The following is a 26,630-nucleotide window of genomic DNA, read 5'->3' as shown; positions in this document are numbered from 1 at the left end:
TGTGTAGGACAGGGATCTGCACACTTAATGAACTAAAGAGATGTTTTCGCCACTTTCCACAAAATAAGCTTTAAAATGAGACTGGATATACTTTTGCAATACACACAATATTATCATTTTAGGTTGAATTTATGAATTTTCATATGTATAATTTGGAATGGTAGACATTTTATTGCATTTTTATCAGTTTTAGTCATTTTAGCTGTTGTTTCGCTGCATTTTGTCATTTCTGTACACGTAAATGCAGTATTTTTCTACGGAAGAGTTTTAGGGCCACTGAAAAAAAATAATAAATTTGGAGGCTACAAAAAAAAAAAAAAACCTTCGTGGCCCCAGAAAAAGTCGAAAATCAAAGTCGAGATTTTTTTTTTCACGGTGGAAAAAAAAGTCCATCCATCCACACGCCAGCACGTGTGACTGCATCCTCAAAATGCATGTCAGGCGGTTTAATGAAGTGATGAAAAGACGCTTCAGGACAGAATCTAGCTCATAAACACGGTGCAGTTATCATCAGTATCAGGACTAGAAGAGACAGAGCAGCCTGCTGCCTGGTTCCGTTGCGGAAGTTCGTCGAGTACGAAGGACAAAGGCAGGGATCCCGGGCTGCTTATTTAAATGTTCTTATTAATCAAGGAAATCCTGTGTAAAATCACACGTCCATAAGCAGTAAGCAACCCGATATAGTCAGAATTAAGTGATTTAATGTGAATTCACATCTACGGGCAAATGATGAGGGATGGATAGACGTCTCTCCGTGAAAAAAAATTAATCTCGACTTTGATTTTCGACTTTTTCTGGGGGCCACGAAGGTTGGTTTTTTTTAGCCTCCGAATTTTTTTTTTTCCTTCAGTGGCACTAAAACTCATCCGTAATTTTTCTCAGGTTAGACTTTAACTTGATTTTATTTTTAGCCATTTTGATTATTTTAGCAATTTTACCTTTGTTAACCATTTTTGGTCATTTGAGCTTCCTTACTGAATTCAGCAGTTTTATGCGTTTGAATTTCCATATATGGTTCTTGTGATGTCCGTACACATATTAAACATAAAGTCAATAAAAGAAGAATCATCCAAGTTGAAGGAAAACCTTTTATTTAAGCTTCATGAGAAAACTCAACATTTGAAGTGAGCTGAACAACTGTTGCTTTTAGTTGTAAAAGATAAAGACTTCTTAAATCTTTTCCAACATTTTCTTTCGGAAGATTAAGTGTAATAGCAGTCACTGGAGCTAAACACCACGGCCAAGATAAGATCTGCTGCCAAATAAATCGATCAGATTCTGTGCAACCTTTTGGCGGGTCACATTTTCCATTGACTTGCGGGCCGTTTCCACACTATAAAGAACAGAAATATCTGAGAGGGAAAAGATATGGAGAGGCGGACAGGAGGTAGAAATGTCTGGAAAGAGTTTTTTCACTCTGGAATCCACCTACGACACGTTCCCCCGCGTCTACAATCACATCTGTGCACACACATGTTGCGCAACAGGAAGTTTCAGCCTCTCCGCTGAACGTATTCAGTGCGTGTGCTGTTTTATGTCAGTACTGATGCTGGATGGACCCGCCAGCCTTTGTAATGTTATCTCACTTCTCCCAGACTCCACCTTTATAGACGTACTAGATTATTACTTTCACAGTGAAAGGAGAACATTGACTAACTAACGAATTCCTCGAAATAAATACACTAAAGATCATGATTTTTATTTGTTATATTGAATATCAGGATTGAACGACTGAGTCTGATGCCTTTCTGTGCAGTTTGCATGTCGTTAAGGTGCATATGCGTTTTCTCTGAGGCTTTTAGATTTCACATGAGATTATAATAGTTAGTTATCGGTATTTTTTTTCCACAAAAAAACTGTGGAATTACTAACCCAGGCATTAAAAAAACAAAACTAGTTACTTGGAAAACTAACTTGTGCATCACTTTCTCCCACATTTACGAACTCTTACTAATCTACATGTAGTTTAATCTTTTGACCGTCTTGATATTTTAAACTGCACGCACTGTGATGCGGAAATTATCGTAACACCACTTCCTGAAAGAAACTCATGACAACGAGAAGAAGCAGCAACAAAACAAAACTGGTTATTTAGCACCACAAACACATCCCAGCTAATGTGGACGTAATCCAACGTTAATGTTACTGACTTAGAGAGACCTTCCTTGTTGTCAGGCGGCCTGTGTTAGATCACGATAAATGAGGCTCCTCCTACAGTACACATGAGCAGCATCATAAAGTTAAAAATAGTAATCTGTTAATAGCCTGTTACTAACAAAAAGTAGCGGTTTTATAGTAACAGAGTTGGTCTGTGCCACACGGTATAAAAAGGTTTAGGGAGTTTGTGTCAACCACACGATAATAGCAGGTTAACGTCTCTCTGCGAAAAGCATCATTATATGGATTTGAAGTTTTGCAGAACAGCTGGGTTGCCTAATTAAATTTTCCATGAAATTTTGAGACATTTTGTGAGGCAACCTTCTAGTGACGCGCTGAGGATTACCATTCACCTCTCACTCTGAAAATATATTTAATATCGCGTAGTTTAACGTATAAAAAAAGACAGCCCGGAATATCTCCTCAATGGGACAACCTTTGTACTTCCATGCATCTGTGAAATTACATGCCATCAGTTATTACTGTAAGTTACTGTGTGTGCCTATAGTACAAGTAAAGTAGCGAACTTAGTTTGAAATGTGTTATATTAGTAACCATCAGTTTCAAGCGCACAAAAGTGATGAATCATCCTTAATTTTAAGACTTGCTTTCATAAACATGCAGATATCCTTAACGAACAGATTCCATTGGATGTTGATGACACACAAACTGATTTAATGCAGTGCCAGGAGCACTCGTACATCCTGGTGTTTTACCTTGTAATCCTCTTCCAGGTGTGAAGCACTTCGTCTGCTCGAAGGCGCGAGCCACTACTGCGCCTCTCAGCATACTCGTGATCGAATCCACCTGAAGAGAGCACGGGGGTCAAGTTCGCTGTGCTTGATACGGATTCTCTCACTCGGCTGAGATCAAAAATATGTGAAGGGAAGCAAAAAATGCTGCTCAGCCGTTACCAACACCTGCTTCTGCTGCACACACACACACACACACACAATCCCACGGAGATCTAGCGAGCACTATTTGCTGCAATGTGATTTATAAACAAAGCTGGGGAAACGGCCCTGCAATAAAACAAATGACAGGAAGCGGGACAAAAAGTGCAAATACAGCAGAGCTCGGTTTTCCTGCTTTTCCACTGCTGATAGAAACAAGACTGCGTATGGTGACACGCATGAATGTATGCAGAAGACATACTTGCGTATATTTAAATGTGGTTGACCTTAAAGGTTGCTGAAAAGTCAAGGGGTCATTTGGTTTGCAAGGAAAATCCACATTTTCTTTTTTAATTAACACGTGACATTTTCACACATATTACTAAACATATCAAATCAAATGATGATGGTGGTGTCGAGTTTTGCTCAAATTGTAATTTAAACAGCTGTTCTTTCACTTTAAACAAACATCAATATTGTATTCTGTGTAAGTTTTCTCCAAAAATATATGTAAGATAATCTTAAAAAATCTTAATAGTTAAATTTTTTTTTTTTAAAAAGCATTATAATCAGGGGCATTAATCATGTGTGAAGATGTCAAATGGACCCACCTGGCTGAACAGATGCTCCAGGAAGCTGTGCAGTTTCTTCTGCTTGTCATGGGAAAGCCACACGCTGGAGGGCATCTCATCTCCTGCAATTCGGGGGGGGTAGGGGTGGGGGTGGGTGGTGGGGGGGATAAAACTTGTCAGCACCTGTCAACAGCTGCACAATATTGAAAACCTGAGTGTTGATTGAATGTGGATTGACTGCAAATGATGTCTGTGTAAGGAGATCGAGCAAGTCCATCGCCTTTAGTTTCAATGCATTGACCATTCTTGAAGCATTCCAACATCATTGTTGATCCATAACTAAATATAACTCATAAACAATGCAAGTGCTTTTGAAACCATGTGTCCACAGCGATCAAGTACCTGAGTCCATGTCATCACTGTGTACGTAGGAGCTGCAGTGACTGCTGCAGATGCTGGTGAAGGAGGCGATGGAGTTTCTGTTGCTGTTACAGTCACTGACGAGACATTAGGGGAAAAAACAGATTAAATCAGACTTCTTGGCCGCAGATGTATAAAATCAAGCATAACAAGACATTTTGGACGATTCTATGCTTTGAGAAAACAGTTCAACAACGGCCTTTCTCTATTCTGCTATGAGCGTCCTGTCTTTAATCCCATCCTGCACCTTCAGATAAACTGAAAACCTTCTCGTCCAGCATGAGTGCCTGAACTCAGAAATGCTCTACAGAATGTACGGGCGATAATTCCCACAAACGCATTTCAAAATCCTGCAGACAGCCTCATAAGAACTACTAAACTACGACAACTAAACTTCACTGTGACGTCTTTGTTTGATGTTTTGGTTGCTGCTCACGTATGTATGTAGTCTATATGGTTGTACTGTATATTATAATAAAATAAATATTAAAAAGTAGATTCATATATGTGTGTGCGCATGCGTGTTTAAAGTGTATAACACATGTATGTACAAATAATAATCACATACATGTAATAATTAATATTGATGTTAGAGAAAATAGATTACATGTAAATTTGATATATAAAATAAGAGAGTACTTGCAAGATCTTTTGTATTTTAAACATTTTGTACATTCCTGTCTATGAATCTTTAATGCAATTCCCTTTTGCTTTCACCTGTAGGAGTCCCTGTTGCTGATGGTGTCGTGTCCAGAGTCCTCCTGCTCGTCTCCGGCCACATTAAAACACACCTTCTTCCCATTCCTCTCACCCTTGTCCCCCTCGCTCTCGGCGGATATGTAGCTCTCAGGGGACCTGACCTCTGACGTTGGAGGGTGAGTGATGGAGGACAGCAGGCTGGAGGAAAGAAAACAGTGGAGATTATTTAAAGATCTGACATTCATCCAAAACCAACACAAGACAGCGTGATAAAAACAGCTCCTTTGATCGGACTAATGCTACACAGAGAGTTCCAGCACTCGCACTGTAACGTTTGGCGCTGAACACACAGCGTGTACAGTACGCTCTCGAGCCTACGCACACGTAACGGGCTCCACCAGCTGAGGGCGCGGGCCAAATAAACCCCCGATCTGTTTGGCTTCAGACGGCGAGGGATCCTCATCGTAATAATAGGTTCAAAGATGTAGCAAGGTGCAGCTGTGTCAACAGGCTTCAGCTCGGCTGCTCAGACCCCCCCCCCCCCCCCCCCCCCCCACCCTCACTGTGACGGCTGTTTGTGTTCTGTTAAGCTGCGATCAGAGCGTCCGGAAGAGGCTGGACAGGATATTTTCACAGTTGCAGCAACACATGGTGGCATTTACAGCCATATTCTAATAAATGCTGGGCTTGGACTTTTTTTTTTTTCTCTCTCTCTTTTTTTTGATCTTTCCCCACTCTGACACGCAATGTCTGTTTACATTTCTTTTTTCTTTGCTCACATTTTCCATTGTGTCATCCAATCGACCGTCAAGACATTGCATTAAGAGCAGCTGGGAAAGGCTGCGGCAGGCATCAAAATAAACAACCCGTCTTCCTCGTGTCAGTCAAATCGATCCGTTTCATTCCTGGTTTTTTTTATCGTTTTATACACCTCGCCTCACCCTGCTCCCCTCTCCACACTGACCCCCTTTCCTGCCCATTCACAGTCTGACTGGGCCACAAAGATGCCCTCATTATGGTCCGCTCCAGGAGCCGCCACAATGCCCCTCCGAAGCAGAGTGGCATTCCATCGCCATGGAGAAGCTCTGCAGGCTCTGTGATTGGCTCTCGGTAATAAAGAAGTGAGCCCGGTTTGGGGCCTTTAGGGAACAAACTATTGGAGGGAGCAAGGCAGAAAAACAATAGCTGAGCTGGAGAAGGGGGCTTCACAGGAGAGAGAAATACAAAAAAGAAAAAATGAAAACAAGGGAAAGAGAGTAGGCCAAAGCACATTAATGCTTGTGGCTACAAACCAAAAAGATCTTTTAAGCTCTCACAGGAAAGTCTTTAGCCCACGTTGACACATTAAACCATTAGACTTCAATCGCCTGCACTGCATTTACATGTACATCTGCATTACAAAGCTCCACATCAGAGAGCTGCACGCCCGGACATTTGCATAACGCCGCAATCCATAATGGGAGAAATAAGAAAAGGACCCTATAGATCTAATCTGGCTGCCAGTCATGATTAGAGGCATGGAATAAGGAAAAGATATGAAAATGATGGGGAGGGATGGTATTGGATTCCAGAAGGGAGGCGGTCTTGATATAAAACACATCAGCAACCTGGTCTTCACACAGCTGTGAATTGTTCTCCGCCGCCCCGAGACAAAAGGTCACAGGTCGCCGCTTGGAAATGGATTCCTCGAGCGCAGGCCAAGAAGTTATATAACAAACAAGCTCCATCCAGTTGTTTTCTCTTCCTAAATTACTTAAGGATATTTCTAATCTGCTACGAATGTACAGTAGACTTCCTCCTCTGACGCTGGGAACAGGAGAAGCTTGTGTTTGACAAACTGCTCAAAATAGCCACTTCAGTTTATTATAATGTCAGTTTGAGGCACATTGCTGTCACACCACACTCAGCTACGAGACTAAACAATGTGAAAATATTAACCCTTTATAGATCAAATAACCATATTTCTATTTATTTCTAACCGTTTAAAACCGACGACAGTGGCTGAATACGTGGTTTTAAAGGTTTACTCAGAGACAAGCGCTGCTTTGTAAGGATTTGTAGAAATCGTGAAAGTTATAAAATCGCTTTAAACACCTGCAAGAGTTTGGTGTTATCTGATGACGAATTCATTATAAATCATGAAATCACGCTTTATTACTGCAAACATTAACCTGAGGTGCATGTGAGGGGATGTCACTTTTCATTCTTATGTGCCGTTTGTAAAATCTCTCACATTTAAGGATGTTTGTTCTTGTCATAGTTTATGTCACAGGACAGTAGTAATCAAAGGTGTATGTTATAGAAATACAATGAGAAATACTGAGGCTATAAATCACAAAGTAGGTGTGCTTTTGTCAACATTTCTTCCAAAGAGTCCAGAAATGACATCATTTTCATGACATTTTAATTTTACTAGTGTTTAAATGACCACTCTATAAAAGGTTAAGAGAGACCGTGTGTGAGTGTCTGTGTGTGTGTCTGTGTTAGTAGTAGTGACCTTTGACCAGTCGGAGAGCAAGATAATATGCAAACTAATTTAATGAAGGGTTCAGGAAGGCCCCACACGCCCGCCGAGGTCAAAGTGATGCGTCCACGCTGCTATTCGTAACACAACTGATGAGTCGGAAGGACTCATGCTCACCCTCACAGTTCATCCATAACAAGCTCCTGAAGTGTGTGTGTGTGTGTGTGTGTGTGTGTGTGTGTGTGTGTGTGTGTGCGTGCGTGCGTGCGTGCGTGCGTGCGTGCGTGCGTGCGTGCGTGCGTGCGTGCGTGCGTGCGTGCGTGCGTGCGTGCGTGCGTGCGTGTCTGTGTGTGCGGCTGGGTGTTTGAGCAGATAGCAGATGGTAGAGGTCATTATCGCCTCGCTCAGTGTGTCTCGGACTATTTCAATGTGCATGGGTGACACTATGCTAATTGGCGCTGAGAGAGGAATGACTAAATTTGTCTATTCCCTGTCAATATGTGGACTCTTCTTCTGTGACAGCTTCACTCGATCCAGCAGCTTTTCTGTTTTTCTGTCAGATTAGCAGGGATTCAGTTGAAGAGCGCCTAAACCACCAAATCAATCAAAGCATTGTAGATGTTAAGAGTCATAAGACACCTGCTGATCTATTGCGTTAGTCTCCACGTTTCACTTGGATGTAGCTCCAGTCACATCTTGTAAGAAATTCATGCAAATTCCAAATGTTCCAAAAGTTGTCTTTCCTCCATATGTCCCCATTTTGTAAGATCTTTACTGATCTTATGTGTTCTACTGCCTGCTGCGTCACTCCTACTCCGATCAGTGTAAATGTGTTGGATGGATGAGCTGTAAACACTGCAAATCATATGCCGCCCATACTGTAACTCGTAGGAGTAGTTTTTTTTCTATTAATGTAGGCCTTTCTAACGCTTTCACATTAAATTATATTAATCAAAAGCACTATTTGCATCAATATGCAATAAATAACAACCCCTCTTGTGTTTCTTTGACACTTCTAATTTTGATTATCCAATGAGAATACATGTAGTCTGCAAGACATGTAAGTGCGTTTTTTGCCGTGAAGCCTATATTCAGATTTTAATTTGTTTTTATTACACTTACAATAAATTCACTCCCTAAAATTTGTGTTTAATTACAGGATTTAACAGTTTCAGCCTCTACTTATATCATTTCATTGTGATTTTTTCACAAAAATCAGAAAAAAAAAAATGCAAGTCTCTAACATCTAGATTTGCCCGTACCCCCCCCCCCCCCCCCCCCCCAACCCAAAAAGCTCTCTGATGCCCCCAGGCGATGCCCACCCGACACTTTGAAACCACTGCAATAAAACTTTAAGGGCATTTTTACTAGGAGAAACAGACTGTTATGTGAGCTATTAGCGGTTTGTATCATTTATCAGAGCTCCATTGTTGGCAAATGGCTTTTCCAGAGGGCACCTGGCCCAACGACACACCCTCCTTCTTTGAGATTGCATTTTCCTATTTGGTGTTCGGGGGGGGGGGGGGGACCAGAGCAGCGTTTCCCATTTCCGTTCCACAGCGTCCAAACAATAAACCTTACCACCACAGTAACGACCAGGCCTGAATACAGAGGAGCCAGACAGAAAACAGTAATGCAACAGACAGTCTGATTTATAACCGCAAACATAAATGAAGTGTGAACACGCGAACAAGTACAAATTCCGCAGGAACATGAGGAAGAAAACCACGAGGCCGATTCAGCTCTGTTGTTTCACGCACGCACACACACACGCACACACACACACACACACGCACACACACACAGGTGCTGGATTAATGAGTGAAATGTATGCCCGCCAAGTGCCAGCAGCAGCAGATTGACCACGCTACAGTTATACGAGGTTTTCTGGTCCCAAGGGTCGTTTCAAATCAAATCGAACAGAATCAGCAGGAGAAGATTTTGTTCCACCAATAAAAAAAATTGGTCTTTCAGAAATGTCTGTTTCTATTTGGGATTGGCAATTTGTGTGTAATAAGTGAGAACAGATTCATTTCAGGTTTCAAGATTACTTAACAAAACAGCACATAGGGAAAACACTATGTAGGAGTTTCTCCTCACTGGACAATACATAGCTATGTCTGCATGCATGTAAACGCGTGCAGGCCTTTTTGGAACGATCAGAGAGGATCACGCTAGAAAATAGGAAAGATAATAAGAGAAGAGATATGAAGCAGCTGCCAAGAGCAAAACCTTCACCTCCACTTCTTGAGGATGTCCAACATTGACAAAACTTGCAACTTGCTGTGAGATTTTCCAAGTTACTTGTAAATGCAATTATTTGATGTGCCGGCGAAGTGCCATTAACTGCTGAGGGAAAGAGATTCAATCCCTTGCAGCATTAAAAGTAATTGAGCAGAAGATGCGATGCGTTGTCCAGATCAACAGTTAAGAATCCCAACATCCCACATCCTAAGTGTAAAACATTCACATAAATCCACTCACTCATGAATATGGGCACCGTGCGTTTCCATCTCCTTGACGACGGCAGTGAGTTTGTAGAGAAGCTTCTGATACGCGTCCAGTGTGAGCAGGTCTTCTTCCCTGAGCAGGAAACGCAGGCCGTGGCCTTCTGTTCGTCCCAGGCTGTGACCCGAGGGTGCAGCCATCGTCGTGATGGTGTGCTGGACGTTCACCATCGGGTTCAGTTTCCCTGAATAGACAAAAATAAAGAAAGAAATACATCTTAAATCAGCTGAAAGTCCACAAGTAAAGTAAATCCGACGTGCAGGTGTTTAATCCCCAGCTGACCGAGCTCAGCGCTGCCACGTCCTCCTTTCTCCAGCGTGTTCTTCCTGTTGTCCAGCTGCACGCCGAAGGCGCTGCCCAGGGAGGAAGTGGTTTTAGGGTACGACACCTCCATCACGTTGACGTGACAGTTTGTGGGGCAGAAGTCGCTGCTGTGGAGGGGGGACACCTTGGCTTTGGCTTGCTTGAACGTAGGCCATGCTCTGTTCTTCAGTACCCTGGAAAACTGAAACAAATTTCATAGGGCTCAGCAACTGCAGAGATATGACTGTTGAATCACAGAGCTTCTCAGTATGGTTAAAACTACTTTAAATGCCTCATATATATTGAAGGACATCCACTTTTATAGCCATTAAAGAGTTCATGTGATCAGAAAAACACAATATAATATAATATAACTGAAAAGAAACAGTAGACGTTGCAGTAATTTGACTAACAACTGGAAGGAATGAGAATTTTGGTAATTTTGATTAATAGCCGGTCTGTGAAACAGAAATATGTAAAAAATGCTGCGTACAAAAATGCCTCATCGAGCTGATGTGCATTCCAGTGGTACATGATTAAAAGGCACTAAGTGAAACGCTGGATGAAGTATCTGTCAACTCAATGTGCCGCTTAGTTTTACACGTATGACAGCTGGCCTGAGAATAAAAGCACAAACAGCCATTAACTTTACATTTTCAGCATTCCTCCTTTTTTATGTGGCAGCTGAAATATTCAAACCAAATCAAAGACTTAAGAGAGACTCCCAGAAATCATCATTGCTCACATATGTGAGGAACTCCAGACTCCATCGTCATTTAAATTGTTAAAATGATGCACAGCAGCTCCCATAATCATGTCGGAACAGAGATTTGATCGTGTAACTTCACTGAACTCCAGAGGGTCCATTTGTTGAAGAGGGTGTTTTTTTTTTTCTTCTTCTACTACTGTAATATTAAACACATTTTCCACTAAAAATGATGTTGCTCCAAGTAATCAAAAAGAATCTAAAACACTAAAATTAGAAGATTTTTGTAGAAAATCTGAATAGGACGTCTAAATCCAGGGAGTCTAATCCTCTTGTGACAGGAAGCCGAAGATTAATTTGATTTTATGGCTCTAAAATGATCAAAAACTGTGCAATGCATGTGTGATCATTTCAACTTTCAATATCTAGAAATGAGCTTTAAACTATGTATGTTACCAGCGTGTGGACAGTCACTCTGAAAGTCGTTATAACGTTTGCATATCAATACAAATCTCTATTACTCTGCATCTGGAAGGCTTCTCTTCTTGGTAACACACATAGTCTGGGAGTTGTGTTTATTATAAAACTATGCAAGGCGAATAAGAAGTCAACCTATTTAAAACCAGCTCAGTTGATACGAAGGATCATGAGCATATTTGTGCTTTTTTGGTTGCACTTTCCTTGAACCCTTCATCGCGGCGGCCTGCATCCTGTCTGGGATGTTCACAGCAAAACGCCAATCAAAAGCCGAGCTGGCAGACAACACAAGCGCAGCACGCAGTATATGTTAAATAAATACGTTATCTCGAGATAGGTTTGAGCTCCTCCTTGGAGGAGTGAGCTGATTCACTCCAGATGGACGATGAACTGACCGTCCCGGGAGACCGAGGAGTCACCTCGACGTCGCCCATCTGTCTCGAGACAGTTCTGGACTGCTGCGTCCGAGGCCCAAGTTCCCATCCCTCCTCCTAATGACTCTCAGTCTTGCCTTCCTGTCCTTTTCTTTCATTTTTCTCCGTGCAGTTCTTTCCCCATCGCCCCCTTTCCATTCTCTTCAGGGATCCCAGGAGGAATGCTCTCGTGCATGAGGGTCTTACACAACAAACGTCCCGGCTGTGGCTTTGCAGGGATATTTATAAGTGATAGTTAATTAATCCAAGATCCACTCTGATGTGGAGCTTTTTCTTTCTCTCACGCACTGTCGCGTGCATTGTTTTGCCTATAGACACAAGCCCGCAGATGTGAATGAGAAGTGATAAAAATGTTTTGGCTCCGTCAATCACCAGCTGTAACTTAATCAAAAACAAAGTTCCGGACAATGCAACACACTGCAGAGTCGGTGACAAGCCTGAATGTCCGCCGAGTAAATATTTCTTGGAGGTCAGTGAAAGCTGATTACATTTCCGCACAACAACCTGGTGATGGTTTTGCTCGGAGTTCACCTCGTGAGTGTCAGTGGACTAATGCACGTTGGCATGTTGATGTCAACACGGTGAGCAAAGTGACAAAACACGGATCCATCACAGCCTTCTTCACTGGCTCAGGTATTTTAATGCAGGAGATGCGATTCAATCGGCTCCAGTGTGCAGCAGAGGTCACTGTGAAGCCTCCAGCACGCTGAAGTGGTTAACATCTTTTTGGTTTTTGCTCCGTTCTTTTATTCAGCAGCACAGAGAAATATGCAAAAAGTGGTATTTATACAGCGGCTGCATCCCGTTTCTATTATTGTCAATCAACAGCGGAGTGAAAAAGACAATTGTTCCAAACAGTGTAAAAATAAACAAGCATGATTGAAATATCATCAAGCGGAAGAAACTAATGAAAGGTTTTGCACCAAAAAGCAAACAACAGCGGTGGGCAGCTCTGGGGCTTTGTTCCTGTTCTTCACTGGATTTTTCAGGTTGTTGACTTTACTGGTTTTTACTTTTGCTCATTACATTTGAACTCATTTGCTCTTGCTGGACAGACCTGGACATCACAAGGCCCCGGGGCCATATGTGGCCCTTTAGCTCTGCTTGACCGGCCCTCAAGGTGTCTCTGGGAACTCCTGGATCAAATTAAATTTACTGTTATTATTGACTTTATCGCATTCAAAAAACTCACATTTGTCACAATATGTCTAGCAATCGTTACCTCACAAAATTGGTGTTTCACAGTGGGGAAAGAAAAGGATTGTTAATGAAATAATATAGTTTTTATTTATTTAATTACTGAACTCAAAATCAGGGAAATGTCATTTTGATTTTCAGACAAAGACTGGGAAAGAAAAAGTGCCGCAGAGGAAGAGTAGCTCATACAAATTGTGTGGAAAAAACTTTCTTTTGTCTTTGCCCTCAGTAGCTGTGCTCATTCTTCATGCGGCCCTTTGGGATAATTAGTAGTCCCACCCCTGGTCTATGCGGATGATTGATTCAGCGCTACAGTGACATTAACAATTAATAGTGAAGCTGTGAAATTTGACAAATTTAAGAAGGAGCAACTTAAATGAATAATGAGTGAATGCCCCAAACTTCCTGTTTCTCTTTCAACTACATGCACACGCAAGGACTGAATTTAAAATAAAGGCGACAAAGAGTGAAGAAACACTATTTCACATTTGCAGTAAGGAAGCACCAAATGTCAGAGTGAGTCTTTGAAAGAACTAAAATAAATAAATATACAGATAAAAAATATATACCAATACTAAAATAGCAGAGCAGACAAGATGGGAAAAAGCAATATCTGTATGAGGAAATCAAATGTAAGTGAATCAAAAATAACCAAAACTAAAAATGATATAGGTAAGACATAAATGAATGAACAAATAAACAAATAAATACAAATCAGCTAAAAGATTGGTTAAAGTTTATTTTATAGTTTGTGCAAGTCCCATAAAAATTGACATCCTTCAAAAAACAAACACAAAATTGGCTTCATACTGTTTTACACAAGGTGCACCCAAGTTATCACCATTACCACCATACCGCCATGGTTCATGCAGATTCAAAGCCATGATGCAAACTGAATCATGACCTGGTTCAATTCTTGCAAACAAAGTGATTGCTTCTGCCATCTCTGCCCAGCGGTTACCTTTCTGTAGTTGGTGATGCGCCGGTTGATGTGCTCCGCCCTCTCGCCGTACATGGCACTGAAGCGTACTTGCAGCTCCTCGGGGATCACATCGCAGCTGGAAGTCAGCCGGCCGCACATCTGCACCAGCAGGTCATCATTACGCGCCAGCACCTCCAGAATCTAGAGACAAAGACGACGGTGATGAACTGATACAGAAATGCTTTTTAAATCCCTTTGAGAGCATCTAATGTGCTGTAAATGAACGTCCAAGTTTTTTTATTCATCGAAAAGAAGAGAATGAAATCCGCCAGAAGGCGTCGACTCTTCTGCAGCTTTTCACAAGCAGTTAAACTCGGGTATCTAAAGGTTCTATTCAAACATCCATGGAGATAAACCCAGATTGTGATACATATGCTGTATGTATGAAGACTCTGGCTTTGCAGATCAGAGGGAGATATGAAAAGAATATGAGACACAAATCTCTGAGCCTCCTTAATGAGATGCCCAGTGGAGGAGAGAGAAAAACAGGGGAGGAAATGGAACAGCAGGAAGAGAGCGAAGCAAAAGACAACCCATGTGGCCTGACAGCCTAACCAGCATTAAAATTCAACATCACACAGATCTCAAAGGACTAAGTGGAATGTCGGGGCAGATGTTTGTAATAACACTAAAATGACTTCCACTTTGGAGAAACTGTATATGTTAATAGAGGATATGCTATGTTTTTTTTCCATGCATGTGAGTGAGTTTAGGTCTTAGAGATTTAAGAGAGCAACAACTGTAAAGTTTCATTAATTTAGGACACGAGCCCAACATGTGATCCTTGCTCATATATATCAAAGACAGGCCCTTTGTGCAGTGTGTGTTATACATCAGTAATGATCTTTCAGTGATCGTCGCTGCTGGAAAGAGGCATTCATTTACACAGCTGGGAAGTAATAGGCCATAATAAAGTTGTCTGTGCTTCAACTACCATCATTCTTATTTGACAAACTAAAAATACTTTCTCTTGGACGTATTCCTCCAACAAAATTGGTTAATTGCAATTGACATAAAAGAATCATAAAAATACACATCACAGAAGACACTCAGCAGGATTTATTATCTGGACCATAAATCGCAAATCTGAACCGGTGTAAACAAAACATTTGGAAACATAAACCTCGATGGAAGGTACGTGTGTGCCAAATGTGAAGGAAGATGTGTAATCTAACGATCAGGCAGATTTGAACGTCCCTGACCTTTCAGAATTAAACTCTAAACAGCTCATCTTCGAACTGGCGTGAACATCTGAGCGAAACCAGAACAAATCTATACAAGTTTAACAAGAACCGAGAGCCATGCGGTGCAGTAGTCATTAGACTCAGGTCCTTTCTGTATAGAGTTGCATGTTCTTCTTGTGCACACCAGGATTTTTTTCTCCAAACAACCTAAACACATAAAATGTGAGGGAGTCTGTATCGTCTGCATCTGGTTAGGTCCCACAGTGTTTTCACAGCTGCTACTGCAGATTGGAATGTAAATTGTTTCATTGTCGTCACTTGGGTTTGCGTTCACACCGACTTTTACCCGCTCTGGGATTGAAGAGTCAAGTTTCCATCACTACCATGCATGACGGCGTGGGAAGAATCACACTTACTAAGCTAAGATTGGAGTTTGCGTTAATGTGCATCCCATCAAACTACATATTACCTTTGTGCACTATTGGTTCACATTATGACGCTCTTCGTTCACTTGACTTTACTGAAGGGCTTTTACACAGGAATGACGAGAACGTCTAGTAGATCTGATTCAATTTAATTAAAAGATTTCCAAAGTTATCAAACAAAATATAACTGAGGCATTGGGTGTCAGTTTGAATCCATTTTGGCTGCAGTTGTTTGTATTTTTCTTACCGTATGATGATGATATGAGGAGCTCGTCAGACTACAGAAGCACTCTTAATCAAACCTCGAGTGTGCGAGGCGGAAGGCACATACTGGGCAGTAATTGTATACTTGACTTGAGCTGCGCTGAAACCGCCTCTTCAGGCCGGTCCCAGAGTGGCTTGTTCACAACTGCCCTGCTGTATCGTACATGCTCTCAAAACTTAACTAGGTCAGCCTAAAAGGGGAGTTGTTTTCATCTTTTGTTCATTCCATCCTGATGTCCTTTGGATACTCGTCTCACTTTGCGTAACACAGTCAATCCAGGGTCACGAAGCTGGTTACTAAGTCCAGCCGACAAATGTGTTTGGTACCAGTTATCTGTAATGTCTCGAAGGTCTGTTCAAACCATTTGTGTCGTGTCAAAGCCAGTTTGTCTATTGTAATACATTTCCCTTGTTGGAACACCATTAGTTTCTGGCCCGTTTAGAACAAAAAACTCTGCTTTACCGGCACTGGTCTCTGTTTTGGTCACGTCAGTGAGGTTTACTGGTGACTCTACAGTAAATTGGCAGTTCAAGAGTCAGGTTCAGGAAGCCTGTCCTTCCTCAAATAAGATCAGCTTCACCTCTCGCCATCCTCACATGAAGCTAAATGAACTTTGTTAGAAATTGATAACCTTAAAACGGCTGTCTCCAGGAAGAGGGCCTGGAAAAAGGACGGTTCAACACTCCCATTGGCAGATCATGAGAATGGACGGAGTACCTTCGCAGTGAGGCTGAAGAATCCCTTGGGTTCAACCATCTTCTCCAACACGTGGCATTTGGTTCCTGCCGTGCTGTCGTACTCGTAAACCACTCCGTACTCCAGGTGGACGTTGTCCACTGTCAGACTTACATGGTCCTTCTTCCCATCAATGATGGCTATCGTGTTGAATTTGTCCATCACCTCTGAAGTAGGAGAAAAAGTGAAAAACTTTATTTTTAACACAACTGTGTGATACAGTTACAGCATTGCCGGTGTTTTCATCATCATCATGCCTGCACTGTAGGAGGCCTCGGACCACCTAATCTGTAGATGATTGCAATTTCTGTCGACCCTCAATACACAGCTTTCATTTCCCTTTAGAAAATGATGGGCAATTCTAGGAGCATCCCGCTAACTGGCCCTATGCTAATGCAGTGACTTAATAGGGCAATAAATATTGCTCCGGGGCTGTTTGCTATGAAGGGAATCGCTTTCCTGTTTAACTTTCTCTTTGGGATCCATAAATTGTAAGGGGGGCGAATTAACGCTTGATGAGCCAGAGGAGGCAGCTGTTTTCAGACTAACATGTTCCAGATGAGCCTTTGGTTGTTTTTTTTTCCGCGCCGCGTCTCACTTGTTAACTCGACGAGGCAACGGGCTCGTGTTCCTGTGAACAAGCCTGTGCTACATCCACGGACACCTTGAACCATAATGTCTTTTCCAGGATGAGTTTGTTTCCGTTTTGCACGTGCATGCAATCACGCATGTGTATGTGTGTGTGTGTGTGTGTGTGTGTGTGTGATTGCAGTCACCTTCCACTTTGCACTCGAAGCCGTCTCCGTTCTCCTCGTTGGTGGGTTTCTGGTCGGTCTTCTGGTTGTCCTCCTTGGCGCTCTCGCTGCTGTTGTACACCCACTTAATAGTGTCTTGCTGTATAAGCAATACAATGACATTTAGACATTTAGTATAAATGTTTTGGCATATGTTAAGAAGTATTTCATTCTTGAAGAACATATGTATGTATTTATAGACTGTGTGTAGTGTAGTATTTGTAATCTTATCATATCACATGCAATGACAGTAAAACTGTCTGATTCTTCAGAAACGATTATATTCAGCACGTGTGTTTCAATTAAAAGGACTAAAATCAATGCAAATGCACACAAGTCAGCATTTTATAGGATTAACAGAGATTAACAGGTGGCATTTCTATTAGACAGACTGGAGTCAGTTATGTGTGTGTTTGTGTGTGTGTGTACAGAAGCTGATGTTCGGCTTTGCTGCAGCATGTTCAGCTCTGTGTGTTCAGACATGGCGCACAGTGTCGCAGCTCGACTGGCAGAGCACCCAGTGAAAAGCCTATGCAAACATATGGAAACATGACGCTTGGTGGGAACCACAAAAAGCAAACCCATGCCAATCTCATCAACCCACTCTAGTGTGCTGCGCAGCCTTGTGTGTCATTGTGTGTATCTGTCTGTGTCTGTTCTCCACACCCAAAGCCCACACTGCGTTTTTCTTTTTTTCCTGCCAAGGCTACAGGCTGAGCTTGCCTACTGGTCTGTGGTATTGGAGTGTACAACCACAAACACATAAAGACACACAGCGAGAGAGGGAGGGCGGTTCCTCTGTGTCCATACTTGATGTAAACCAGATCTCCTGGAGTTTGAGGAACACTGTAGTGCATCATTAAGCTCAAACTCTCAACGGGGCTCAATTATAGTGACACGCTAAACTAATTCACGCCATACACTCGCCCCTGGGGGTTTCCAGTTGCACTGGTTCCCACCGTCAACAGGTGAACTAAGCTTTCTCTCTCAACCTATCAATCACAATTCCAAAAGAAAAAACTGGCCTGCCCCTATAAACCTCCCCACCCCCTGTTCCTCCTCCTTTCCCCAGGTCTTTCACCCACCCGGAACCCCAGATGCTTCCAGATCCTTTCCCACCTCTACCTGCTCCCTGCGGGCTGCTGCCATTCTCCCACAACAAGCCTGCTGCTGTGAGCCAGGAGTCGGAGCAAGACAAGCCAAAACTACTATTATTTCTGTGTAATGACCCAAGAGAAGAAAAAATGGGATAAAAAAAAAAAAGAGCGCGAGAGAGATAAGGGTGAACAGGAAGTCTGTCTGTATGTTTATTCTCACAAGGAATCACTCCTTGTTTTAGTCCCGCCTGTGGCCTTAAATTCTTTTCTTTTCTCAGATTAATTCACTTGTATAACTTGGTGACTTATTTGAAAACAGTTCAGATTAAAATCATAAAAGCAAAGTATAAAAGAGGGAAATAACTGCAAAAATGAAACATTAATCCATTTTTGACTTTGACATTGCTATTTATAAGTGAAGTACAAGTTAAAGACAAAAATGTGTGACTAGCTGTGTTCACGCCGAAGTTTATTCTCCTGTTTTCTCCACTCCGTCGTACCTGTGTGGGTCGCCGATACTTCCTGCAGGCCGTGACATGAGCGATGACGCTGGCGTGGCTCTCCTTGCTCACGTTGATGCCATTCACCTTGATAATGCACTGGCCCGGGTGGAGGCCGGCGGTGGCTGCCACCGTGCCTGGCGCGAGACCGAGAAACAAGCAAAAAGAAAGAGGGGGGGGGGGGAGTGGAGGAAGAGAGGGGGTGTTTGTCAAGGGCGACGACTTGCTGCACGTTATCGTGCAGGTGCAAGCCGAAACAGGATGAAAAAAACATCGGCACATCCTAAAAAAATAGTTGTCATATCTTCCACATCCTGTACACAAAATCGGGTTGAACAACATTCCTTCTTCGTCTTTGTATTTACAACATTATTTCCTGTTTTGGCAGCTCAGGAGGAGCGTATGTGTGTGTGAGAGACAGAGAGAGAGAAAGAGAGAGAGCGAGAAAGAGAGGAGGGAAGTTGTTTATCTGGGGTAGACGAGGGTCTCTGAGGGATGTGATTCAGACCATAGGAGAACTTCAAGGTTTACAGCTATCAGAGGGAAATGCATGGCAGACACAATATTCCTCCATTAAAAACACAGCGTGCATCTCCCACAATACAATGTAAAGAAGCTTCTGTAGTCTTTCCACTTCTTTAATTCAAGTTAAACATCCACAATGGTCAGTCTTACTCCAGTATAAAACAACAACATTAACTGGGATGGACTCCAGCCCCCCTGCGACCCCCTAAAAGGATAAGCAAGTGAAGCCAATAGATGATGCCATGTCACAATCAATAATTCTGGACGCGTCCGGTGTCGGGCAGGTTTCATCTTGAAAAAAACTCGCCGGTAAACAGTGTGCGAGGTGTTATATTTACTGCGTTTTCTGTAATACATGTATTAAAGAAACAACCAGTCAACAGGATCAAGCGATCGGCGCAACATCCACCATGTTAGTGCAGCATTAACATTCCAATCAGCACTAATGCAACGATGTATATTCATGTTAAATGTTATGACATGCAAATATCCACAAAGAGAAGAAGCCACAGGATAAATTGGACGAAGACTAGAATAATTGTGATTTTTCTCTCAGGAGCTATGAATGCCCAGATTAAAATCACTGCACGGAGCACAAACTTCAATCTGACTAAAACTGGTACGACAGCCTTAACTAAGGAAATACACTAGGCAATTTATTTTAAATAATTTGATCCTCGTTGACTGGCACTGACTTCAACCAACTTAGGATGACAGAGATTTAGACTGACGTCCATTACAAGGCCAACACAGAGAGATACACATTCACACCAGGAACCAAACAACAAGGCCCTGAACCCAGAGTCAACCAGGGGTTTTCTTCGTTGTGAAGAGAGACTGCTATTCCCCTGTTTTTACTTGCTTTCGCCATTTTAGACATTTTCACAGTTTGAGCTATTTCAGCTGTTTCATCCATTTTTATCTGTTCAATTTCAGACATGTAGATAATCTAGAATTGTCAATGAACACAAATATTTATGTCCACAATGAATTAAACTCGTTATGTGGACTCATCCGTGGTTAACTTGGTCATAAACTCAACGTTTATCACCTGAAGTGAAAGGTTAACGGTCAGGTATTGGTTGACAACTATTAAATCTTTCAACAAATTAAAATTCACCACAGATTCACGGCACAGAGAAGCTGGCTTCCTAATGCAAATTGAAGAGAAACTCATACACACAGATGACGGGGAAAATGGATAAAATATCTGACAGAATAAGAACAGCGATGAACGGATTGCATCCCCTGGCTCGTCAAAGCTTGATCTTTCTTTTTCTGACTCAAGTGAATATTTGGCAGGACTTTGTAAACACTGGAAGAAAATTAGGGCCAATTTCAGGCCAAAGCTCCACTTTAGAATTGACTACACTTGATAGACTCCCGACAGCCTGCCAACCTGCTGTATTGTGCCGCACTGTGTTTGTGGCTGTTTCCCTTTTCTGCGTTACACTAACAAAAAAAATAATGATCAAAACAAATGAAGGCACACTGTGCCAAAATGTAACACATAAAATGATGGTGTTATCTTGCACCCTGCTGTCCCTCAATGTCCCCTCTATCTCTCTAATTGGTGCTACCTGCTGCTGACCTCTGACCCCCGGGGGCTGCAGCTGTTACGGCAATCCGAGGGATTAAACACTTCCTACATTATGAGCTTTGTCTCCAGGCATCAGAACATCTACTTAAGCAAACAGCAGGTTCCCGGGCAACCGCACCATCAAGTCAACACATGCAGGGACACACATTTCTTCTCTGCCACCACGCTTAGATTGCTTGAGGAGGAAAAAAACAAGATCCAATCCCTTTGAGAGAAGCCAGACAAGGCTATGGATTGTTTTTTGATTGGACCCTATCTTGTGATAGTGGACCCACACTGAACATGCCTTGTCGGGCAAAAGGGGGAGAAAGAGAGATAAATTTAAACTAAAGGAAGAGAGCGCTTCTTCCATCGCACAAAACTGTTGAGCCGCAATAAATAACGTGACTAGGTGAATGGGAATCATTGTGATGGCGCCGCAGTCGAGTCACGCACACCAAGGGGAACGACTGCAGCAGCTGTCTGCCAGCTGTGCCACAGTATCTCCACGACGGGCGCTCACCTCTACCGACAGCGTGGACGACGGACGGGCCGAATCCACGGATCTGGAAACCCAGCCCATCGGCTGAGTCAGGGATCTTTATCGTCCTGGAGTGAAAAGGCGGAAAACGTCTCAATGTGATGCACAAAGACAGCTGGATGATTCTTGACACAACGAAGGTCTGACTCACTCTCTCGGCTTGGTGCTCACAACAACCCTGAGGGGTCCTTTGCTGTTGAAACACTGCCGGAGGAGAACTTCCACTTCAGAAAAAGGCCTGAGGAACACCAGGTCCCCGTTTATGGCAAACAACTTTTTCCCCACTTCCAGTCCGGCCATCTGGAAATAAAACACAAGCTGATGAAATTAAAGTAGGAGGTCAAGCAGTAGGTTTCAAGTATTACATACACACATTTAAGGTGGGTCAAAATGAAATGTATGGGAGTTATATCTACTAATTTCCTCAAAAACCTTATTATCAGCATCAGCATCAATCCATGTAATTTCTTTATTTCCTACCCTGTGAAATCAATAATGTTTAAGTTTCTAAATTTGGAAGCTCATATGTTGAGAAAAAGTTATTAAATGTAGTGCGCTATTATGATGCATGATATTTGGTCAACATGTGATAAGTCATGATGTTAAGATCGGTGAAAACATTAACATTTCTGATTAATCAGGAGATGATGTTGATGTATTTCCGCAGATGTTTTACAAATAGCAGTGCTCTCTCTTGTGCCCTTAATTTATCCCAGCTGTGACGGGACCTTGTTAGTTTTTTGTTGTTTTTTCATCACATGTGCCGTTTCCATCAGCAGCTGAGCTGTTTATAGACTTTGTTGTTGTTTTTTGTGCTTTAGGATTCTGACTTGCTGTCAAAAGTGATAATAACAGGTTGGGTTTTTTTTTTTTTTTAAATCACTTAATCACACAATGTTTGTGAATTAATCGTGATTAATTGCACTTAATCATATTTAATCATATTTAGAATTGGCAGAGCATGCAGGCACAGTGCAGGAAAAAATTACTTTTCATATTTGTGATATATATTTTATGCATGTTCATAATGCAAAAACAATAAATTTGTACTATTTTGTTTCACCACTGCTTTCAGAAGTATCATGCTAATTGAGTACTACTATACAGTTAATAACGCGGTTATAATTACTTAAATATCTGACTTGTTATTTCTGGTGTTTATTAGTGGTCTTGTTAGTAGTTCTTGATTAGTTCTGCATTATGGAGAGTATTATATCCTGGTTAAAGAAACGTGCGCTATATAAAAATACAGGATTTTCTTAATTGACTCAAACAAACAGAATTAATGTGTGTGCATCTTGATCTGAACTGATCTAATTAAATCTGAACTTAATGAATGAATCAGTCATGGCAGACCACAATACGTAAAGGCTAATTAAAAACATCCTAATTACTTCAAAGTAATGCTTTTTCGCAGTAACAGGATAGTTTTTGTTCTCGTGATGTAGCTGCACTAGTTTTTAAAGTCGTAATTAGCAACTAACAAAGTATGAGTATAAATTTCCAATCACTTGCAGAGGAGATTTATATTTATTTAGTTTTCTGAGAGTATATCTGTATAAAACCTCATTATTCTCTGCATCATATAAAAAACGTACTTCTTATACAGTATAGGCATAGCTTTTGTTTGTCAACTGGATCTTGTTGTGGATTTCATCACACTAGATAAAATATTTAAGAGAAAACAGACACGGAAGGCTCGTCTCTGTGCGAGCCAGACCTTCCAGGCTCATTCACTGCTTCTTTGGAGCTGGAGGGAATTATGGGTCATGTGTTCAAACTGATCACATTTGCTTTCAAACTGCTCTGCCCCATTTTCAACAAGCAGATCAAAAGCTGAACACCAAAGCACAAATATGGCCCTCCTTCACTGCGCTCTATTCCTGCATGAAAACACTAATGGACTCCTTAAAGCCACTTCACCGTGAAACAGGTTCAGTTTCTAGAAAACAGAAGTTTATAGTTTTCAGAGATAATCATCAAGTCCGTTTTTAACAACAGAAAACTTTCACCGACCGCTGAATCTGTTACAAAGACATCAAAGTTAACTTCTGGAAAACAGAATCAAAGCTATCACATTTCTAGCTTTGCAGTAAATTCCACATGGCTGATTGAGAGTAAAATGCATCTTTTCTCTTGGTCGCTTCAATCCCTTTTACTATAAGCACACTTAAAGTTTTCAAATTCAGGTTCCTGGGCCGGCTCAGGGCCAACATAAGGCCACCAAGTATTAACCAGAGCTGCACACTAAACTTGCAATATGCTATCTTTCTTTAGTATTGGGATATTAAATAATAACACTTTAGTAGATGATGTTCCTCTAATAAACAAAAGACCATGAAGAATTTCTTTCCCCCCGTTTTGGCTTGTTTTTGTTCCCACCAGCGTTTCAATGAGGAGCACTTTGTTGTTTATGTTCATTTTTGATAGCTGTGCTTCCGACTTCTGCACTGTGGCCACCATTTATTTAAAAAATATGGCTGACAATTGATTCAAATAGTTTTTATCAGTGTTTTTTGCGATTAATTATTTGAAAATATTGCAGTTTTGAATTTGCAGAGTCGAAGTGCAGATTGCATGCAAACATGAGTTATTGCAATTTTTTTTCTTTATAAATAGATTGATATTGTGATAATGATAAATTTGTGAAGCCTTTAGGATGAACTTATGTTTGTGTGTAGACTTGTTTTATCCTATTCATGGTCCCAGATATTCTCAATGTGGTGTTTAAGGCTGCCTGATATTCAGCCTCACTCCAACCAAAAGTGAATTTGTTCAATGAGCCTGAGGCATGCTGAGAAACAAAAGTGAGGCTAATGATATTTGGCAGGTGGTCAGCATAGTACGGTTTAACAACCCCCTTTCTAACCATTTCTCTCTTAAGCCCTCTCAAATTACTAATCTCAAATGATGCGAGCCTCTTGTTCAGTTTGTGATTTGCCAAAAACTTTACGGTGAAGCCAAACACAAAGTAAACGCCCACTTTCACCAACAAAGCAAGTTTCCAAGGTCTGATCTAGAGTGCAGAAATTCAAATGTTGTGGCTTTCTTTGACATGTGCAAATCTAACAACTAAACCCAGCTTTCCGTCAGCTCATCACCAAACTCCCAGCAAAGATGTAATTCCCACCTCGGCTGGAGAGCCCCTCTCCACAGACTTGATGATGGGGACTCGGTTCCTCTCTTCCAGTGTGAAGCCGTAGCCTCCATCGCTGGGTCTTATCTGGAAAAGAGCACGTCTCTTATCAGCAAAGCACCAATCCAGCAAACCATTTTACTGAAGAGGAAGACACTGTGGCAGAGACAGATAGCAGACACGGTCCTACTCGCTCACTCCCGTGACAAGAATGAAGCACCGACTTACTGAGGTATAAGATGGACTCTTGCATTGTTATTATTTCTTCCTCGCGGACGCATGCGTCATAATGAATTGTTGAGCTTTGTGTTTGCTACAAGATGCGGATAAATGACAGCAAGAAATGAAGATGTGAGCATTAATTCTTCAATAATCCAACGAGGAATGCTCACCAGGAGAGACTTGGTGATGACGTTTTCGACTATTTTCAGGTCGTGCTTCATGGGTTTGTGTTTTGTGTTCGAGCCCTCCATCTCCTCGTCGGCAAAGAAACGAAACAGCAAGGGCTCGTCCTTGAATTCACTCTTCTCCAACACTGAAGGACGCCACAACAAAGTATGAATGTCAATACACCAACACAATATAAACTTCGGCTATTAACTGAAAACATACTGTAAAATGTATTCTATATAACTCTATATGATTTGCAGCAAATTCTACAGCCTTTAATGTGACTATATCGTTTAGCAAATGGAATAATGCAAACAGACTTTCAATAAAGCGTCAGTGTGCTGTGCAGACACCGAATTACATTCAGCAATAATTCATTTTGCATTAAGTTAAAAGTTAAAATGCATTCAAGTGTGACCACAATGGCTTTCCATGCCAAATGGAGCATGCCAAAGCCTTTCAACATATATATAAACCATACATATCCCAATGCACAAATCACAAAACACTTTAAGAGGGAGGGAGACTCTATTTTCATGGCGAACTTTCCCTTCTGTTTGAAGCCAGTCTCTGCGCCAGCATAACGCATCTACCACAACTTTAATTCTAAAATAAAAAAATAACCCTGAGGGGAAAAACAGAGTTTCCCTCTGACATTCCCTCACTTCATTGCCCTCAAGATCAGATACGGAGCCAATGGTTTTAATAGCCACATCGTCAGGCCAAATAACTTGCAGGCACGAATGGTAAAATTGCCCCGTAGGCCGTGGAAGTGAAGGTTAGTTTGATGGCCGGGGTTGTTATGTTCTATAGATGTGCTGGTAATTTGTAGTGTGAGGCCCGAACTGTGGGTTGTTAGAAGGAGTTACATCATGGGGGGAACGAGGAGGCACGCTGTGACTCATGCTGCAGCATGTATGATGTGGACTTTGGCATGAGGGGACACGTGGAGTTAAAAACAAATCTGACTCTCATAAACAAACTGTAACCATGGCGACTGTCCATTTTGTGCTGAAAACTGACAAACATCCACAGGAAGTCTGCCAAGTTCTCAAGGCTGTATTAAACCACTCATGTACCGAGTGGCTGTAATTTAAGACACGTGGAATCTTTCGCATGGGGCTAATGATGGCGTACAATCACACGCAAATTGATTTGCTGGATTTTGGGGGGGGAAATTCTATTTCTGCAGCGTGTCAAAGAAATTATAAGTGGAAATGAAAAGAGAACAAGGGCGGTTGTGTTCTAAAACAGGAAGTGAAATGCCAGCCGCCCTCTGCACGGTTTCTCCATTCAACTCCCATTTAGGATAATGAAGAGGATTCCAATGTTAAGCAAGATCGCAACTTTTTTCTCTTCTCCAGTCATTTGAAATCCACAGCTGTTAAAAGTGCCTTACCGTGATGCATGAAGCCATTGTCGCACAGCTCCACCCCCAGAATCAAAGCTTCCTCCCTAGTTCTGCAGTCTCCCTGCACCAGGAGGAAGAAGGAGAAAGAGTGAACACATGGGAGAAATAAAACAGATTTCACTTCAGAAGGAGTCGGAGGGGGGGGGGGGATCAAGCACAGGGGCACGAGAGGAAATAAAGGAAAAGCAGACAAGGAACAAAGGAGATTGTGTGTTCGGAGACCAGTCGAAATGCCA

The 26,630-nt window shown here is 41.9% G+C and overlaps 1 protein-coding gene across 1 annotated transcript in view; it reads right to left on the bottom strand.

Annotated features, from left to right (window-relative positions):
- Positions 1-26,630, bottom strand: part of prex2 (phosphatidylinositol-3,4,5-trisphosphate-dependent Rac exchange factor 2) — a 104,684-nt gene that overhangs the window by 34,969 nt on the left and 43,085 nt on the right. The window contains exons 15-29 of the mRNA XM_080490043.1: positions 26,383-26,455; positions 24,986-25,128; positions 24,588-24,680; positions 21,609-21,757; positions 21,440-21,525; positions 18,813-18,949; positions 17,198-17,315; positions 16,404-16,588; positions 13,792-13,953; positions 9,996-10,218; positions 9,690-9,897; positions 4,760-4,939; positions 4,025-4,119; positions 3,662-3,744; positions 2,874-2,964 (exon numbers count right to left, since the gene is read on the bottom strand). Coding sequence (XP_080346169.1) covers positions 2,874-2,964; positions 3,662-3,744; positions 4,025-4,119; positions 4,760-4,939; positions 9,690-9,897; positions 9,996-10,218; positions 13,792-13,953; positions 16,404-16,588; positions 17,198-17,315; positions 18,813-18,949; positions 21,440-21,525; positions 21,609-21,757; positions 24,588-24,680; positions 24,986-25,128; positions 26,383-26,455 — 2,026 coding nt within the window. The remainder of the gene's footprint in view (positions 1-2,873; positions 2,965-3,661; positions 3,745-4,024; positions 4,120-4,759; positions 4,940-9,689; positions 9,898-9,995; positions 10,219-13,791; positions 13,954-16,403; positions 16,589-17,197; positions 17,316-18,812; positions 18,950-21,439; positions 21,526-21,608; positions 21,758-24,587; positions 24,681-24,985; positions 25,129-26,382; positions 26,456-26,630) is intronic.

This window comes from Lipophrys pholis (assembly GCF_963383615.2).
Source record: "Lipophrys pholis genome assembly, chromosome: 20".
Taxonomy (NCBI): domain Eukaryota; kingdom Metazoa; phylum Chordata; class Actinopteri; order Blenniiformes; family Blenniidae; genus Lipophrys; species Lipophrys pholis.
Note: the sequence above shows the minus strand (reverse complement) of the source record. Positions and strands in the feature narration are given on the sequence as shown.